The sequence below is a fragment of the Gorilla gorilla genome, chromosome 2, assembly GCF_029281585.2.
Source record: "Gorilla gorilla gorilla isolate KB3781 chromosome 2, NHGRI_mGorGor1-v2.1_pri, whole genome shotgun sequence".
NCBI classification, from domain to species: domain Eukaryota; kingdom Metazoa; phylum Chordata; class Mammalia; order Primates; family Hominidae; genus Gorilla; species Gorilla gorilla.
In genome coordinates this window covers 58,537,668-58,551,531 of record NC_086017.1, presented here as the reverse complement: position 1 = coordinate 58,551,531, position 13,864 = coordinate 58,537,668, and the positions used below count along the sequence as shown (strand labels likewise).

General features: G+C 54.3%; 1 protein-coding gene across 8 annotated transcripts; it reads left to right on the top strand.

Annotated features, from left to right (window-relative positions):
- Positions 1-488: 488 nt before the first annotated feature.
- NCKIPSD (NCK interacting protein with SH3 domain) lies at positions 489-13,196 on the top strand. Of its 8 annotated transcripts, none has more exons than XM_004034094.4 (13): positions 489-779; positions 3,435-3,544; positions 3,895-4,099; positions 4,312-4,402; positions 4,650-5,143; positions 6,201-6,371; positions 6,543-6,629; positions 6,717-6,855; positions 6,972-7,052; positions 7,246-7,374; positions 7,460-7,552; positions 7,693-7,865; positions 12,293-13,196. In XM_004034094.4, the coding sequence occupies exons 1-13, from the start codon at positions 609-611 to the stop codon at positions 12,494-12,496; spliced, it is 2,148 nt and encodes a 715-aa protein (XP_004034142.1). In that variant the 5' UTR covers positions 489-608; the 3' UTR covers positions 12,497-13,196. The 8 variants fall into 8 exon arrangements, with proteins under 8 accessions (XP_004034142.1, XP_004034143.1, XP_055238373.1 ...); XM_004034095.5 differs by having other exon boundaries at positions 493-779; positions 4,291-4,402; XM_055382398.2 differs by having other exon boundaries at positions 507-779; positions 7,804-7,865.
- Positions 13,197-13,864: the final 668 nt, after the last annotated feature.

Here is a 13,864-nt window from a genome sequence, read left to right as displayed (position 1 = left end):
TTCTGTTTTTGTGGCCCCCTTCTCCCCACACTTGCTCCCCGCTGGCCACCACCGGCACTCGGTGAAGAGAGGTGGTGAGGCCTAGACACACCGAGAGCCGGGCCCGGCGGGGGCTTCCAAGTGTCGGATCAGCAAGATCATCCTTTCGAGGTCGCCGTCCTTGTAATTAGTAGATGGGACCCACTGCCCCAGGGCGGCAGAGGCGCACCCGCTACGAGCGGAGCGCGCTTTCACCGGGAGGTAGGACGGGACGCAGCGCTCGGATTTAAGCGGGGAAAGGGAGCAGAGGGCTGGACGGGTGAAGCTGAGGCCGGGGTGAGGAGTCAGGGTGCGGGGTCCGGGGATGAGGGGCCTGGAGCCGGGAGGGACCAGAGGAGACAGCGAGCTGTAGACCCCAGCCCCGCCGCACCTCTTGGGGCCGCGCGGGGGCGCTGCTCTCCGATGCGTGGAACGATACAGCCCGGGGCGGGGCTTCGGCGGGCGGGCGCGCGCGCGCCTGCGTAGTGTGTCACGGGGCGGGGCGAGCGCGGCGCGGCTCGGCGCTCCCGGCCTGGCGTTGTGGCTCCGCAGTCCTTGCCACCTTCCCTGCACCTGCCCTGCCCGGCCTCATGTACCGCGCGCTGTACGCGTTCCGCTCGGCGGAGCCCAACGCGCTGGCGTTCGCCGCGGGCGAGACCTTCCTGGTGCTAGAGCGAAGCAGCGCGCACTGGTGGCTGGCCGCGCGGGCGCGCAGTGGTGAGACGGGCTACGTGCCGCCAGCCTACCTGCGCCGCCTGCAGGTGAGTGCGCCCCTTCCCGCCCGGCGTCCGCGCCCCTGGGGCAGGACCCCTTCACAGCCCCGCGGAACCGACCCAGGGACCCCACCCTCTCCGGGACCCGAGGCCAGGACCTCTATCAGACAGGGAGTTTGAGAACCTGACCCTGAGACCCCCGGACCCACGGGGACTGAGACCCCAAGAGTCAGCATCACCCACAAAAGACCAGGCCCTTGACAGACCAACTCCGATCGACCAAAAGCCTAACTCTGGGACTGAGACTCCTCAGGACCCCAGACCCTTCAGTATCGAGTCCGCCATCTGAATGGCGACCCTGAGCCCCACCGAATCCTGGCCAATTATTCAAATCCCTGAGACCCCAGATCCTTAATATGCCCCTTCTCTGGATTCCTAGGACCCCACAACCAACCTCCCTCCCTCCCTCCCTCCCTCCCTCCCTCCCTTCCTTCCTTCCTTCCTTCCTTCTTCCCCCATCCCCGCACCTTGCCCCCCGTTGGAGCCACCACTGAGACCTGGACCACCTTGGACACCACGTGTTTCCCCAGCCATCCTCCAGGTCCTCAACCCCCCAACTTGGACCCTAGAGCCATAGACACCTCCAACCCCTATGTGACACCCAAGCTTTGGTACTTCAGTGTCTTTCACTAGCCTGTGTTCAGCCACCCTCTAAGCTCTTCTTAAGTCTCTCCCAACCTTATTTGAACCAAGGACTCATGCCCCTGCTGACACTGTCTGCTCCACTCCCCAACCCTGACTTCTCAAACTTTCTTCCTTTGAAAATGAGGGGCTCCATCCCTACTTGTTCCCAGCCTGGAGTGGGGACTGCTCACATTGTGACGAAGTGAGTTCTTATAGCTTCTCCTGGTCTGACCGTGGCCCCATTTCCTTCCAGTGGAAGCTGCAGTCCCAGTTCCTGTTTCCCTAAGAGTAGCCCTGCTGCGGGGGTTGGGGTGCGGTATCTCCAGCTGGTCTATTCTGACCACAGGGGGAAGAAGGGCCCAGAGCTGCCGGGCCTGTGCCAGACACCCCCACCCCGCCCTAGTCCTTATCCTTTAGGAAACATCCTGTCCCAGCCCAGTTCAGGACAGAAATAACGGGATAAATTTGGAAGTGTCATCTGGTCTTACCAGGAAGGATGGGCCCTGGGGGCCTAGGGGCTTCCTCATAGACCCTTGGCGTGATCCCATCTAGGAGTGCCAGGGGTGGGAGTGGGGGCCGTGGACACCATGGCTGCTGTGTGTCAGACCCAACCTTTTTGGGAATGGGGTCTCATTGAAGGCCTCTGAGGAAAAGTCCTGTCTCTTCCCCTACTGGGCATAGGTCAAGGGCCTGTGAGTCCCCTGCCCCCAGCCAGGACCAGTGGGGCAAGGTGTTTGGGGAGGGCAGAGAGGCTACCATCTTCTCTGTCACTGTCTGTTTCTTTCTGCGTGTCTCTTTCTGTCTGGATTGCTGCGACTCTGTGCCTCTCTGCCTGTGTCGTTCCGACTCCACTCCACATGTGTGTGTTTTTGTTTCTTCCTCCGGCTCCCCCCACACTCTGGCTCTGGCTCTGTTTCTTTCTGCGTTGTTTCTCTCTGTCTGCCTCTCCGTTCCTCTCTGAGCTCCTCTCTTTCCCAATTCCTTTCTTTCTTTCTCTCTCTCTGTCTCTGTGTGTGTGTGTGTGTGTGTGTGTGTGTGTGTGTATGTGTGTGTCTTCGTGTCTTTCTATCCCCCTGTCTCCTCTCCCTGCACTCTGGCACACCTCATACCACCTGGAGGGCTTTGCTGACCTCTGTGCCCACCTTTCTGTCCCCATCAGAGAAGCTTCTCAAACCCATGGTGGAATGAGTTCATCTCAGCTCCGGGGCTCCTATGTAGCCTGATGGACTACGTGTGCCAGGGCCAGGGGAGGGCTGGGGGTAGCTGGTTTGATAGCTGCTACCCTACACTCCCCATGTCAGATAGGCAGAGTAGACTGGATCCCTGGAATGTTGGGGATGGCAGTACAGAGCCTGGAACAGGGGCTAGGCCCCTCTCTCATGTTTATCCTTTGCCACAAACACAGAACTGCTTCCCAGGGCGGGTCTGGAAGCTTACTGAGACACCTTGTGGGGATGAGGGCCAGCAGCAGGGTTGGGGAGGGCAAGTCCCTTTGACCCATTCTCAGCTCCCAGGGCTTACAGAGGGCCCTTACAAGGACAGGGCTGTTCTGGGGTATGATCTTGGTTTTGTGAAAGATCAGCAAGATGCAGAGTGATGTATTAAGGATTCCAGATACTGGAGACTTCCTGTTTGGCATCTCAACCTGGGCTCTGAGCCAAGACCAGGGATAGACGAGGTATGCACTCCTGGCTGCAAGCTGGGAGCCCCTGGGCTATGTTTTTGCTTTAGACCTCTGATTTTCAGAAACATCTTAGCCAAGAGCCTTGCTGTGGGGTAAAATCCTGATCAGGACCTAATATGTAATGTGGCAGCATGGGGGTCACCCTGTGCCTCAGCTCCCTGAGTGATACAGTTTGAGAACCCCATTCCATATTTTGGTTCAACTTTCTGTGCTATGTGTAGCATTCCAGGCTTTAGCTATATTGGTTCTCTGCCCTGGGTTCTATCTCAGGCTGGGCCTGGGCTGAGCACCTCCGTTTGGCCTTCAGGTCTAACTGCTGTCCCCTGCCCCCCCAGGGCCTGGAGCAGGATGTCCTCCAGGCCATTGACCGGGCCATCGAGGCTGTACACAACACAGCCATGCGGGATGGTGGCAAGTACAGCCTGGAACAGCGTGGAGTCCTCCAGTGAGTGTTGAGGGGAGTGAAGTGGGACCTCCCGGTGAGCATGGTGGGGTGGGGTTCTTCAATGAGTGTCATGGGGCAGGTGGGCCTGGGAAATGCGAGGGTTGGCAAGGGTGGTGGGGGAATGGCACCTCCCAGTGAGCATGGTGGGGTCGGGTCCTTCAGTGAGCACCAGGGGTGTGCAGAGCACAGGACTGAGGATAGTATGGGGTACTGTAGGCTGGGGTGGAGCATGGAGGAGATGGGGATGTCTGAGGGGCCTGGGCTATGGGGTCCCAGCATCCCACAGGGGCATATGAGGACTTTGAGCTGTGAGATGCACCCCCCCAATAGTCTTCCTGTCCTTCCATCAGGAAGCTGATCCACCACCGGAAAGAGACCCTGTCACGCAGAGGCCCTTCAGCCTCCAGTGTTGCAGTTATGACCTCATCAACCAGTGACCACCACTTGGATGCTGCTGCAGCCAGGCAGCCCAATGGGGTGTGTCGAGCTGGGTTCGAGCGGCAGCACAGCCTACCCAGTTCTGAGCATCTTGGGGCAGATGGAGGCCTCTACCAGGTGTGTGGTGAGGACATCGTGGAGAAGGGAGGTGGGTGGAACTTGAGGCTTCATCCAGAGGCTCAAGGGGTCCACTCAGGAGTGATGCAGCCCAGAGCCATAGTCCTGCACACAGCCAGGGCTCAGGGCCTGAGCCTCGCTGCCGCTCTAGATGTCAGTCTGTCCTCCAAGATCCTACTTCCATCTTCCAGATCCCACTTCCATCTTCCCAGATCCCACCACAGCCCCGCCGAGCAGCACCCACCACACCGCCCCCACCAGTGAAGCGCCGAGACCGCGAGGCCCTGATGGCCTCTGGGAGTGGTAAGAAGCCAGGGTTAGGGGAATTCAGGTGGAGGCACCCTATGCTTGGAATGGTTGTTCTGCCTGTGTCAGGGAAATGGAGGCTCTAAGCTGGGGAAGAGGACAGGACTCCCATTTTGGGGCAGTTAGGCTCTGGGCTTTGTGAGGAGGCAGTGCCTAGCAGAGAAACTAGGCCCTGTGTTAGGGGACAGGGGATCTGGGCTGTGAAGGGTATGGTTTTGGCCCAGCTTCTACTCACTGCTCGCAGGTGGCCACAACACCATGCCCTCCGGGGGTAACTCTGTGTCCAGCGGCTCCTCAGTCAGCAGCACCTCCCTGGACACGCTCTATACCGGCTCCAGCCCATCTGAACCAGGCTCCAGCTGCTCACCCACACCCCCACCTGTGCCCCGCCGAGGCACCCACACCACCGTGTCCCAAGTCCAGCCCCCTCCCTCCAAGGCATCAGCACCTGAACCCCCTGCAGAAGAAGAAGTGGCAACTGGTACAACCTCAGCCTCTGATGACCTGGAAGCCCTGGGTACACTGAGCCTGGGGACCACAGAGGAGAAGGCAGCAGCTGAGGCGGCTGTGCCCAGGACCATTGGGGCCGAGCTGATGGAGCTGGTGCGGAGAAACACTGGCCTGAGCCACGAATTATGCCGGGTGGCCATCGGCATCATAGTGGGTCACATCCAGGCCTCGGTGCCGGCCAGCTCACCAGTCATGGAGCAGGTCCTCCTCTCACTTGTAGAGGGCAAGGTGAGGGTGGGCGGCACAGCAGGGCCACCCTGCTATCCACCCTGTTCCCACCGTCACACACTTGTCCAGCCTGTACATTACAGGTATTTCTCAAGCTCTGGCTCTGAGCTCTTACTGTGCTGGGCACTGGGGACGTTGAGCTGATTTCTGAAGCAGAAAGGAAGGACAAGCATTCCAGGCAGATGCGCAGCCTGGACAAGGGCCACAAGGCAGGACTGAGCCTGGCTTGTGGGAGGAAGTGGAACAAGGCCTGCAGGACTGGAACACAGGGAGTGAGGGAGTGGGTGCTGTAGGAGGAGCTGAGACCTGGGGCAGGTGACAGATAAGACCAGATGCGGGTAGCCAAGAGTTCTATCTGGCTGCAGGGAAGGAATGGACACGGCATGGGTGAGGGTAGTGCCTTGCTGACCTTGGCAGTAAGAGACATGGGTGCTGGGAGAGCTGTGATGGAGTCCTAGGTGCTGACTTGGATGAGAGGGAGTGAGGTGTGTGGGCATCATGGGATGGGTGGGATCCTTGGCACTCATGAGCAGGATGGGGGCAGTGAGCCCAGCATACATGATGGGGGTCAGACAGACCAAAGGTCCCTCTTTAGTGCTCCATGGTTCCTCTTACACTTCTGGTTTGGGTGTTGGGGAGTGGGCCAATGGGCTTGGCTGTGCTGGGCACAACAGCTAGTGCCTGGTCAGCAGGGTTCAAGGAAAATGTGGCAAGTTGGTAGATGACAGGCCTGTGCCATTTTGTGTGGAATGGGAGAGTGAGGTCTCAGAGTCACATTCTGGCAGTGACAGAGTTCATGGCCCTCCTAGTTGGAGGTGTTTATCCAGGTCTGGGATGAGAGGCGAGCTGTTGAAAACCCACTACAGATGAGTCTCCCGTTGACTCCTGTCCTGGGAGGTCATCAAGACTGGAGTTGAGCCTCCTGTCCAGTGTGGGCCAGGAGGGACTTGAGTTCATGGAGTAAAAGTCCACAGATGGACTCTCCAGGCCTTGGAGGCTCCCTGGAGATGGTGAGGGCAGGGAGTGTGCTGAGTCATGCCTTGCCCTCTCCCTCTAGGACCTCAGCACGGCCCTGCCCTCAGGGCAGGTCTGCCACGACCAGCAGAGGCTGGAGGTGATCTTTGCAGACCTGGCTCGACGGAAGGATGACGCCCAGCAGCGCAGTTGGGCACTATATGAGGACGAGGGTGTCATCCGCTGCTACCTAGAGGAGCTGCTGCATATTCTGGTAAGGGTGGGGTCCCACACACATACCCCACATGGGGAGCAGTGGCCCCCACCCTGTAGCATCCCTCACAGTGCTAGGAGTCTCCCCTACACATACGTGCTCAGCCCTCTCTTGTGCGGCTGCACAGCTCCGCTCATGGTGGCTGATGCTCTCACTTCCTCATTTCTGTAGACTGATGCAGACCCTGAAGTTTGCAAGAAAATGTGCAAGAGAAACGAGTTCGAGTCTGTCCTGGCCTTGGTGGCCTATTACCAAATGGTATGTGCAGGATGGAGGGGAGGGGTAATGGAGAGACCTAGATAGTGGGGGAGTTCCAGGCACTGAGCACGCAGGGTTCCCTGCCAGGAACACCGAGCATCACTGCGGCTGCTGCTCCTCAAGTGCTTTGGCGCCATGTGCAGCCTGGACGCAGCCATCATCTCCACGCTTGTGTCATCCGTGCTGCCTGTAGAGCTGGCAAGGGACATGCAGACAGACACGCAGGGTGAGGCTGGAGGGCGGGGTAGGAGGGAACTTCCTGCTATCTGGAGGGTGTTCCTGCCATCTGCTGGGGTTTCCTGCCATCTTTGGGGACTCTGACTGCCTGCCTTGTCCCCCCAGACCACCAGAAACTCTGTTACTCTGCCCTCATCCTGGCCATGGTCTTCTCCATGGGAGAGGCAGTGCCCTATGCACACTATGGTAAGAATGCAGTCACCGACCAGCTGATTACAGGTCCTAAGCCAGGGCCCATTGCCCGAGGGCCTGGGACCTGCTGACTACACAGGCTAGCAGGGAGAGGCTATCCCCAAGGCTCACAGACAGCCAGGAAGGGTGGGTGGTGCGGGGGTCGGAGGGGAATGGGGCTGCAGACTTCTGTGCGCCCCTCTCCCAGAGCACCTGGGCACGCCTTTTGCCCAGTTCCTACTGAACATCGTCGAGGATGGGCTGCCCTTGGACACCACAGAGCAGCTGCCGGACCTCTGCGTGAACCTGCTTCTGGCTCTCAACCTGCACCTGCCAGGTGGGGTGGGGCCTGGCCGGGCGGTGGCTGAGCACATGGTGGCTCTCAGGCTCAGCACCCTGTCTATACCCATGTCCTTCCTTAGCTGCTGACCAGAATGTCATCATGGCTGCCCTGAGCAAACACGCCAATGTCAAGATCTTCTCCGAGAAGCTGTTGTTGCTCCTGAACAGAGGGGGTGAGGGCCCGGGAATCTGCGCGGGTACCACTTCCATGCCCTGTGACTCCATGACCCCTGCAATGACTCCCGCAACCCCCTGGGGTGACTCTGGGATCCCCACAAGGTCCACCCTGACCACTATGACCCCTGCCTCCTAGATGACCCTGTGCGCATCTTCAAACATGAGCCACAGCCACCACACTCTGTCCTCAAGTTCCTGCAGGACGTGTTTGGCGGCCCGGCCACAGCTGCCATCTTCTACCACACAGACATGATGGCTCTCATTGACATCACTGTGCGGCACATCGCAGACCTGTCACCAGGAGACAAGGTGCCTGGAGGTGGCTGCAGCAGCGGGGGTCACTGTGGAAACGGAAACAAAATGGTGGGGGGCATGACATTGAGTGGAGATGAGGGGGCAAGGCCACTGCTGGAGCCAGGTAAGTGTAGGAGGCCATGATAGGTGCACCAAGACCCAAAGGAGCCAGCCATGAGGTGATCTGGAGGTGGTGCGGCTGGAGGAGGCTGGAGAGGAAGGAGTGGAGGGAGATGAGGCATGGAGGATGGAGTTTACACAAAGCCTCGGAGGCTGCTGCAAGAGGTTGTGATCTCAGGACCGGGGAATGTGATGTGATTAACATCCCACATGGAATCAACTGCATGTCAGCAGAGTGGAAGCCAGCCAGGGAGGAAGCAGCCTCAGTGGTCCAGGTGGCATGGATGGGGTGGGGATGGGATAGGTCGTGGCAGTGGCAGTGGCGAGAAGAGGCCAGCTGTGGAGTGTTTAGTAAGTGGATCTGGCAGGGCTTGCCACTTGATTTATCTTGAGCAGCTCGGTGGATGAAGTGCAGATTTTTGAAGTTGGGGAGTCTGGGAGAACTTCTTGGGGGAAAATAGAGAGTCGTGTTTTGAATGTGTCAAGAATGAGGAGATATCTGCTAGACACCCAGGTACCGAGGGCATCAGGGAGGCAGTGGGGAATGAGTTGAGACTAGAGAGACATTTCGGAGTGGTCTATGCAGCGATATGATGGGAAGCCTGTGACAATGTGATTGCCTCAGAAATGAGATAGACAGGCAGGTCAGCGGGAAGTTCGGGCTGCAGCCCTGGGCACAGCTGAAACAACTAGGGAGAAACCCAGGAAGAGAACCAAGAAAGCAGGAGCCCAAAGCCACATGTTTAGAGGAAGACAATCAGCCATCTCTATACCGTTAGGAGCCTGAGCGAGACTGGGGTTGGCCATTGGATTCACCACACAGAGGTCAGTGGTGCCTGACAAGCAGTGTCAGTGGGGTGCAAGGAGGAGATGAAAGTTTGAGAGAGCTTGAAGTTATTGGGGAGTAGAAATGAGGGGAGGGTTGGAAGCAGTAAATGGAGACAACTCTTGTGAATTTTCTATTAAGGGGAAGAGAAAAATGGGAGGGAGGTTGCTGGAGAGAGATGACTGGGGGTAGGGAGAGTGTTTTTTTGCGGGGGGGGTTTTTGTTGTTGTTTGTTTGTCTGTGTCCCACTGTTGCCAAGGCTGGAGTGTAGTGGCACAATCGTGGCTCACTGTAACCTCCGCCTCCTGGGTTCAAGTGATTCTCCTGCCTCAGCCTCCCAAGTTGCTGGGATTACAGTCACCCACTACCACACCCAGCTAATTTTTATATTTTAGCAGAGACAGGGTTTTGCCATGTTGGCCAGGCTGGTCTTGAACTCCTGACCTCATGCAATCCACCTGCCTCAGCCTTCCAAAGTGTTGGGATTACAGGTGTGAGCCACCGCGCCTGGCCAGGGAGAGTGTTTTGAAGATGGGGGATGTTGGCCAGGCACGGTGGCTCATGCTTGTAATCCCAGCACTTTGGGAGGCTGAGGTGGGTGGATCACTTGAGGTCAGGAATTCGAGACCAGCCTGGTCAAAATGGTCTCTACTAAAAATACAAAATACAAAAAATACAAAAATTAGCTGGGCATGGTGGTGGGAGCCTGTAATCCCAGCTACTTGGGAGGCTGAGGCAGGAGAATTGCTTGAACCCGGGAGGTGGAGGTTGCTGTGAGCCAAGATCACACCACTGCACTCCAGCTTGGGCGACAGTTGGGGGATGTTGGCCAGGTGCAGTGGCTCGCGCCTATAATCCCAGCACTTTGGGAGGCCGAAGTAGGAGGACCACTTGAGTCCATGAGTTCAAGATCAGCCTGGGCAACATAGTGAGACCTCTGTATAGCCTGATGGACCACAGTAGAAAATAAAATTAGCTGGGCATGGTGGTATGCACCTGTAATTCCAACTACTTTGGAGGCTGAAGTGGAAAGATTACTTGAGCCCAGGAGGTCAAGGCTGCATTGAGCCACGATTGTGTCATTGCACTCCAGCCTGGGCAACAAAGCCAGACCTTGTCTCTTTAAAAAACAAAAACAAAAATGGTAGGGATGATGGTGCATGTTCTGAGCCGGAGGGAATGATCCAGCAAGCACAGAGAGATGGATGATGTGTTGGAGATGGTGAGCCACCACAGGAGTCAAGTGGATGGGGCAGGAGGGGAGAGTCCAGGTCCAGGCCCACATGGACAGGAACTAGGGCTGCTCATTCTGGTAGGGACAGGTGAGATGTGGGTACTGAGGGGAAAGACGGGTTTCTGCAAGATTACTTCTGTATTCTCTATGAAGCACAAGGCCAGCTGACAAGGTAGGTAGGTTTCAAAGACAGAGAAGGTGGACATTATTACTACTCTAAGGGAGAGTGACACAGCAGAGAAAAGCAGCGGGAGGCTCAGGCAGTGCTGCGTGTCCGTTTGAGGTTTGTGGTGGTGAATGACATTCAGGCCTGCACATGGCTCTGCATTTGTCTATAGCTTAGACACTGGCGTTTGATGTGCAGGCACCTCAGTATGATTCCCAGGGCTGGGACTTAGCAGGGTGTGCTGCCTAAAGGAGGTTTTGGTATTATTTCTCTAATTAGAGGTAAAAAGAGAAATGAGGGATGTTGAGGGAAGCAGACATAGTGCTAGATCAGGTCAGTGGACTGGGGGTCTCTCTGAGAACAAGCTGTCAAGTCATAAGGGCTGGCCGGGCGCGGTGGTTCACGCCTGTAATCCCAGCACTTTGGGAGGCCGAGGTGGGTGGATCACTTGAAGTCTGGAGTTTGAAACCAGCCTAGCCAACATGGCGAAACCCCGTCTCTTCTAAAAAAAAAATACAAAAATTAGTCGGGCATTTTGGCACATGCCTGTAATCCCAGCTATTTGGGAGGCTGAGGCAGGAGAATCACTTGAACCCAGGAGTCAGAGGTTGCAGTGAGCCGAGATCATGCCACTGCACTCCAGCCTGGGTGACAGCACGAGACCCTGTCTCAAAAAAAAAAAAAGATATATATATATAGATATATATATATGATGTATATATATAGATATATATATGATGTATATATATAGATATATATATATGATGTATATATATAGATATATATATATGATGTATATATATAGATATATATATATGATGTATATATATAGATATATATATATGATGTATATATATAGATATATATATATGATGTATATATATAGATATATATATATGATGTATATATATAGATATATATATATGATGTATATATATAGATATATATATGATGTATATATATAGATATATATATGATGTATATATATAGATATATATATGATGTATATATATAGATATATATATATGATGTATATATATAGATATATATATGATGTATATATAGATATATATATGATGTATATATATAGATATATATATGATGTATATATAGATATATATATGATGTATATATATAGATATATATATGATGTATATATATAGATATATATATATGATGTATATATATAGATATATATATGATGTATATATATAGATATATATATATGATGTATATATATAGATATATATATGATGTATATATATAGATATATATATATGATGTATATATCGTATATATATGAATCATATATATATGATGTATATATCGTATATATATGAATCATATATATAGATCATAAGGGCTGTTGGAACTGGTTCAGCCAGAGGTGTTGGGAGTATAGGTTGGAGGAGAGGCTGTTGGAGATGAATTTGGGGCATATGTAGGAGGTAGGATGGCCAGGTCTTAGACATGGCTTGGATATGAGGTACGTGGGAGACAAGAAGCAAAGAGGACACCATATTTCAGGCCTGTGCTTTTGAATCGGCAACAGTGCTCTTTCTAAAGGTAAGAACATGAGAAAACCTTCAACTCTGGGAGGATGGGAAAGATCATGAGTTTGATGGTAGATATGTGGATTTGAGGTCTGTCACGTGCAGGAGATGTCAAGCGGGCAGTTGAATATTCTTGTCTGGAGCTCACGGGAGTTCTAGGTAAGAGGTATGAGAGTAGTTCACTATTTGAAGCTGTGAATGTGCACGAGATCTTCCAGGGTAAGAGAAGATAGGGTGAGAAGCAGAGGGCCTCTGACTGATAGACAGAGGCACCTTGAGAGACCCAGCTTCAAAGGATGGGCAGGACTTCCCTGGGCAGGCCACATACTTGGGGCTGTCTGTGGCTGGGATGATTCATTTATTCACTTACTCAAAAACTATTGAAGACCAATTCTGTGCCAGGTATATTGTGGGTGCTGGGGATGCAGCCCTGATATTCAGGTCCACAGCCCTGGGGTCTGTGGGACAGTGGGGTCCTGTCCCTGTCCAGTGGTGGTTGCAGTACCTCCCTGGGGTCCCTGAGCTGGCCTGCTCTTCCCACAGCTGCGCATGGAGTACCTCTCCCTGATGCATGCTATAGTCCGCACCACACCCTACCTGCAGCACCGCCACCGGCTACCCGACCTGCAGGCCGTACTGCGACGCATCCTGAATGAGGAGGAGACCTCACCCCAGTGCCAGATGGACCGCATGATTGTCCGAGAGATGTGCAAGGAATTCCCGGTGCTGGGGGAGGCTCCCAGCTAGCACCTTGCTGTCCTCCCTTCCCTGCAGCTCCAGTCAGTGTGCAGGGGACTCAGGGCCTTGGCCCTAAGAATGTTTTGCACTGACAGTGGGAGGGGATAAGGTGGCAGAAGGAACCTGAGCAGGACCCCCACCTGAAGTAGAACTTACGAGAGGGGCCAAGTGTAGGATTGGGGACCATGGTCTGGGAGCTGTTCTGGGGCAGGGGGAATATGCAAGCTAAAGCCCCTCTATACCCTGGTAGGCTTCCTCTTCAGCATGCCCCCCTCTTCACCCCACACCCATGTGTACACTCAGAGTCCTGCTGCCGCTCCAGGCTGGACTAGACCCCCATCCCCACCCCTCCTGGTCTGTATCCTGGGCCTCAGCAAGCCATGCCCCTGGGGTGAGGGGAGGCATCTCCCACCAGCTCTATTCTTTGCCTTAGCTTTGCAGTGAGTGCTGCTCATGTCCTCCCCTCTACCCACACATGGGGGTCGCTGCCCTTCACTCCTACCCCCAGAGGCCTTGGCCAAGCTGCTGCTTTGAAAGAGGGATCTTGGAGACAGGCCATCCATCCTGGAGCCTCATGGAACAGGATGATGGCACTGAGAAAGCCGATGACCGAATCTCTTTTCTCTGTAAAAATGTAGACCGAAAAGCCATGTGTATTTTCCTATGTGCTGTAGCTCTCCTTTGGAAATAAATCACAGGCATCTGGAAACAGGCTTCCCTGTATGATCTTGGGAGACAGTGGGAGAGGATGGGCAGAAGTACTGGGGCCTCAGGACCCCATCACTGCAGCTTGCACTGACTTCTCCAGCCTGAGGAGGTAATGGACCCTGACAGGCCTGGCCTTCGAGGCCCTTTGAGCCCTGTTCTAGCCTCTCTTCCCTGAGCTCCACTTTTCCTGAGCCCCAGCCATAGCCAAGTGCCCCCCAGCAGCCCATTTGCAGGTGTCTGCATCTCCAGGCTTCACTTACACACTTACATCTTTTTTTTCTCCTTTTTTTTAATTTTTTGAGACAGTCTCACTCTGTTACCCAGGCTCACTGTAGCCTTGACCTCCCAGGCTCAAGTGATCCTCCTGCCTTAGCCTCCTGAGTAGCTGAAACTACAGTAGCCACCATGCCCAGCTAATTTAATTTTTTTTTTTTTTTTTTTTTGGTAGAGACAGGGTCCTACTATGTTGCTCAAGCAGGTCTCAAACACCTCAGTTCCGGTGATCCTCCTGCCTTGGCCTCCCAAAGTACGGGGATTATAGGCGTGACCCATCGCACCGGCCCGCTTACATCTTTCACTTACATCTTTTGCTTTGCTTTGAATACCGCTACTCTCTCCCCTGTTGAAACCCTATTGTCCTTCATAGTTGTTCTCAAATGAAGCAGGCCC

Bases quoted from the DNA above. Each gene is read 5' to 3' on its own strand.
- NCKIPSD (XM_004034095.5), top strand. From the start codon at position 609: ATGTACCGCGCGCTGTACGCGTTCCGCTCGGCGGAGCCCAACGCGCTG. The intron at 780-3,434 runs GTGAGTGCGCCC...CTGCCCCCCCAG, and splicing joins CCTACCTGCGCCGCCTGCAG to GGCCTGGAGCAGGATGTCCT. The intron at 3,545-3,894 runs GTGAGTGTTGAG...TCCTTCCATCAG, and splicing joins GAACAGCGTGGAGTCCTCCA to GAAGCTGATCCACCACCGGA.